The sequence below is a fragment of the Lampetra fluviatilis genome, unplaced genomic scaffold (genome assembly GCF_964198595.1).
Source record: "Lampetra fluviatilis unplaced genomic scaffold, kcLamFluv1.1 SCAFFOLD_400, whole genome shotgun sequence".
Taxonomy (NCBI): Eukaryota; Metazoa; Chordata; class Hyperoartia; order Petromyzontiformes; family Petromyzontidae; genus Lampetra; species Lampetra fluviatilis.
In genome coordinates this window covers 7501-12500 of record NW_027621816.1, presented here as the reverse complement: position 1 = coordinate 12500, position 5000 = coordinate 7501, and the positions used below count along the sequence as shown (strand labels likewise).

Sequence of the window (5000 nt, the reverse complement as noted above, 5' to 3'; positions counted from 1 at the left end):
CTAAGTGAGTGACGGAGTGAGTGAGTGACTAAGTGAGTGAGTGACTAAGTGAGTGAGTGAGTGAGTGAGGGGCTCACCCAGGTCCGAGTCTCCGCTCTGGATGGCTCTCATCATCGCCAGGTCCACCCTGTTCAGCTTCATCAGTGAGTGGGTGAGCGAGTGAGCGAGTGAGCGAGTGAGTGAGTGAGTGACTGAGTGAGTGACTGAGTGAGTGAGTGACTAAGTGAGTGACTGAGTGAGTGAGTGACTAAGTGAGCGAGTGAGTGAGTGACTAAGTGAGTGAGTGAGTGAGTGACTAAGTGAGTGAGTGAGGCTCACCCAGGTCCGAGTCTCCGCTCTGGATGGCTCTCATCATCGCCAGGTCCACCCTGTTCAGCTTCATCAGTGAGTGGGTGAGCGAGTGAGCGAGTGAGCGAGTGAGTGAGTGAGTGAGTGAGTGACTAAGTGAGTGAGTGAGTCAGGCTCACCCAGGTCCGAGTCTCCGCTCTGGATGGCTCTCATCATCGCCAGGTCCACCCTGTTCAGCTTCATCAGTGAGTGGGTGAGCGAGTGAGTGAGTGAGTGAGTGAGTGACTAAGTGAGTGAGTGAGTGACTGACTGAGTGAGTGAGCGAGTGACTGAGTGAGTGAGTGAGTGACTGAGTGAGTGAGTGAGTGACTAAGTGAGTGAGTGACTGAGTGAGTGAGCGAGTGAGCGAGTGAGTGACTGAGTGAGTGAATGAGTGACTGAGTGAGTGAGTCAGGCTCACCCAAGTCCGAGTCTTGGCTCTGGATGGCTCTCATCATCGCCAGGTCCACCCTGTTCAGCTTCATCAGTGAGTGGGTGAGCGAGTGAGCGAGTGAGCGAGTGAGTGACTGAGTGAGTGAGTGAGTGACTGAGTGAGTGAGTCAGGCTCACCCAGGTCCGAGTCTCCGCTCTGGATGGCTCTCATCATCGCCAGGTCCACCCTGTTCAGCTTCATCAGTGAGTGGGTGAGCGAGTGAGTGAGTGACTAAGTGAGTGAGTGAGTGACTAAGTGAGTGAGTGAGTGAGGGGCTCACCCAGGTCCGAGTCTCCGCTCTGGATGGCTCTCATCATCGCCAGGTCCACCCTGTTCAGCTTCATCAGTGAGTGGGTGAGCGAGTGAGCGAGTGAGCGAGTGAGTGAGTGACTGAGTGAGTGACTAAGTGAGTGAGTGACTAAGTGAGTGAGTGACTGAGTGAGCGAGTGAGCGAGTGACTGAGTGAGTGAGTGAGTGACTGAGTGAGTGAGTGAGGGGCTCACCCAGGTCCGAGTCTCCGCTCTGGATGGCTCTCATCATCGCCAGGTCCACCCTGTTCAGCTTCATCAGTGAGTGGGTGAGCGAGTGAGCGAGTGAGTGACTAAGTGAGTGAGTGAGGGGCTCACCCAGGTCCGAGTCTCCGCTCTGGGTGGCTCTCATCATCGCCAGGTCCACCCTGTTCAGCTTCATCAGTGAGTGGGTGAGCGAGTGAGCGAGTGAGCGAGTGAGTGAGTGACTGAGTGAGTGAGGGGCTCACCCAGGTCCGAGTCTCCGCTCTGGATGGCTCTCATCATCGCCAGGTCCACCCTGTTCAGCTTCATCAGTGAGTGGGTGAGCGAGTGAGCGAGTGAGTGACTAAGTGAGTGAGTGAGGGGCTCACCCAGGTCCGAGTCTCCGCTCTGGGTGGCTCTCATCATCGCCAGGTCCACCCTGTTCAGCTTCATCAGTGAGTGGGTGAGCGAGTGAGCGAGTGAGCGAGTGAGTGAGTGACTGAGTGAGTGAGGGGCTCACCCAGGTCCGAGTCTCCGCTCTGGATGGCTCTCATCATCGCCAGGTCCACCCTGTTCAGCTTCATCAGTGAGTGGGTGAGCGAGTGAGCGAGTGAGTGACTAAGTGAGTGAGTGAGGGGCTCACCCAGGTCCGAGTCTCCGCTCTGGATGGCTCTCATCATCGCCAGGTCCACCCTGTTCAGCTTCATCAGTGAGTGGGTGAGCGAGTGAGCGAGTGACTGAGTGAGCGAGTGACTGAGTGAGTGAGTGACTGAGTGAGTGAGTGAGTGACTAAGTGAGCGAGTGAGCGAGTGAGTGAGTGAGTGAGGCTCACCCAGGTCCGAGTCTCCGCTCTGGATGGCTCTCATCATCGCCAGGTCCACCCTGTTCAGCTTCATCAGTGAGTGGGTGAGCGAGTGAGTGAGTGAGTGACTGAGTGAGTGAGTGAGCGAGTGAGCGAGTGAGCGAGTGACTGAGTGAGTGACTAAGTGAGCGAGTGAGCGAGTGAGTGAGTGAGTGAGTGAGGCTCACCCAGGTCCGAGTCTCCGCTCTGGATGGCTCTCATCATCGCCAGGTCCACCCTGTTCAGCTTCATCAGTGAGTGGGTGAGTGAGTGAGTGAGTGACTAAGTGAGTGAGTGAGTGACTAAGTGAGCGAGTGAGCGAGTGAGTGAGTGAGGGGCTCACCCAGGTCCGAGTCTCCGCTCTGGATGGCTCTCATCATCGCCAGGTCCACCCTGTTCAGCTTCATCAGTGAGTGGGTGAGCGAGTGACTGAGTGAGTGACTGAGTGAGTGAGTGAGCGAGTGAGCGAGTGACTGAGTGACTGAGTGACTGAGTGAGTGACTAAGTGAGTGACTGAGTGAGTCAGGCTCACCCAGGTCCGAGTCTCCGCTCTGGATGGCTCTCATCATCGCCAGGTCCACCCTGTTCAGCTTCATCAGCAGTGGGACCTGCTCAGCGGCGCGCGGCTCATAATCCAGCAGCTGCACACCCGCGCACAGGCAAAGGTCCCCCAGGTAGCCTCTAGCGGGGGCTGCAGGGGCAAGTGCTGCTACACGCACACAGGCAAAGGCAAAGGTCCCCCAGGTAGCCTCTAGCGGGGGCTGCAGGGGCAAGTGCTGCTACACGCACACACCCGCGCACAGGCAAAGGTCCCCCAGGTAGCCTCTAGCAGGCTGTAGGGGCAAGTGCTGCTACAGGCACACACGCGCGCACAGGCAAAGGTCCCCCAGGTAGCCTCTAGCAGGCTGTAGGGGCAAGTGCTGCTACAGGCACACAGGCAAAGGCAAAGGTCCCCCAGGTAGCCTCTAGCGGGGGCTGCAGGGGCAAGTGCTGCTACAGGCACACACAGGCAAAGGTCCCCCAGGTAGCCTCTAGCAGGGCTGTAGGGGCAAGTGCTGCTACACGCACACACCCGCGCACAGGCAAAGCTCCCCGAGGTAGCCTCTAGCGGGGCTCTAGGGGCAAGTGCTGCTACACGCACACACGCGCGCACAGGCAAAGGTCCCCCAGGTAGCCTCTAGCGGGGCTCTAGGGGCAAGTGCTGCTACACGCACACACCCGCGCACAGGCAAAGGTCCCCCAGGTAGCCTCTAGCGGGGGCTGCAGGGGCAAGTGCTGCTACACGCACACACAGGCAAAGGCAAAGGTCCCCCAGGTAGCCTCTAGCGGGGCTGCAGGGGCAAGTGCTGCTACACGCACACACCCGCGCACAGGCAAAGGTCCCCCAGGTAGCCTCTAGCGGGGCTCTAGGGGCAAGTGCTGCTACACGCACACACGCGCGCACAGGCAAAGGTCCCCCAGGTAGCCTCTAGCGGGGGCTGCAGGGGCAAGTGCTGCTACAGGCACACACAGACAAAGGTCCCCCAGGTAGCCTCTAGCGGGGCTGCAGGGGCAAGTGCTGTTACACACACACAGACAAAGCTCCCCCGTGTAGCCTCTAGCAGGCTGTAGGGGCAAGTGCTGCTACACGCACACACACGCGCACAGGCAAAGGTCCCCCAGGTAGCCTCTAGCGGGGCTGCAGGGGCAAGTGCTGCTACAGGCACACACGCGCGCACAGGCAAAGGTCCCCCAGGTAGCCTCTAGCGGGGCTGCAGGGGCAAGTGCTGCTTCACACACACAAAGCTCCCCCAGGTAGCCTCTAGCAGGCTGTAGGGGCAAGTGCTGTTACACACACACAGACAAAGCTCCCCCAGGTAGCCTCTAGCAGGGCTGTAGGGGCAAGTGCTGTTACACACACACAGACAAAGCTCCCCCGTATAGCCTTACCAGACTGTAGGGGCAAGTGCTGCTACACACACACAGACAAAGCTCCCCCGTGTAGCCTTAACAGACTGTAGGGGCAAGTGCTGTTAGCGAGCACCTATGAAGGCCGGCACAGTGGCACACGAGGGGGTGGGGTGTCCAGCACCTCGCCCGGCCGCCTTTGTCTCCCCAGTGATAGCGATGTTGACTAATCTACTACATCATCTCGGTTCTTTCGGTAAAGTCACCATGTAGAATGGAAGTAATAAAATAATGAAAATAAAACATTATAAAATGATAAATTAAAACATAATAAAAGAATCAAAATAATACATAATAAATTAATCTTCTTGGTTCTTTCGGTAAAGTCATCACGTAGAAGGGAAGTAATAAAATAATAAAAATGAAACTTAATAAAATAATAAAAATGAAACTTAATAAATTAATAAAAATGAAACTTAATAAATTAATAAAAATGAAACTTAATAAATTAATAAAAATGAAACTTAATAAATTAATAAAAATGAAACTTAATAAATTAATAAAAATGAAACTTAATAAATTAATAAAAATGAAACTTAATAAATTAATAAAAATGAAACTTAATAAAATGTAATTTCATTATGTTATTATGTAGGAGGGAAATAATAAAATAATAAAAATGAAACTTAATAAAATAATAAAAATGAAACATAATAAAATGTAATTTCATTATGTTATTAGCTGCTACGTTACCACGGTAACCACGGTAACCTCGATGGCGAGGTAACATTATATCGCGTTACCACGGTAACCACGGTAACCTTGATGGCGAGGTAACATTATATCGCGTTACCACGGTAACCACGGTAACCTTGATATCGAGGTAACATTATATCGCGTTACCACGGTAACCACAGTAACCACGGTAACCGTGATGGCGAGGTAACATTATATCGCGTTACCACGGTAACCACGGTAACCTTGATGGCGAGGTAACATGATAACGCGGTAACCACGGTAA

At 53.8% G+C, this 5000-nt stretch overlaps 1 protein-coding gene across 1 annotated transcript in view; it reads right to left on the bottom strand.

Moving 5' to 3' along the window:
* The window catches only part of LOC144955731 (vacuolar protein sorting-associated protein 16 homolog), a 43807-nt gene that overhangs the window by 38495 nt on the left and 312 nt on the right, over positions 1-5000 (bottom strand). The window contains exon 2 of the mRNA XM_078885874.1: positions 2625-2733. Within this exon, the coding sequence (XP_078742000.1) occupies positions 2625-2733 (109 nt within the window). The remainder of the gene's footprint in view (positions 1-2624; positions 2734-5000) is intronic.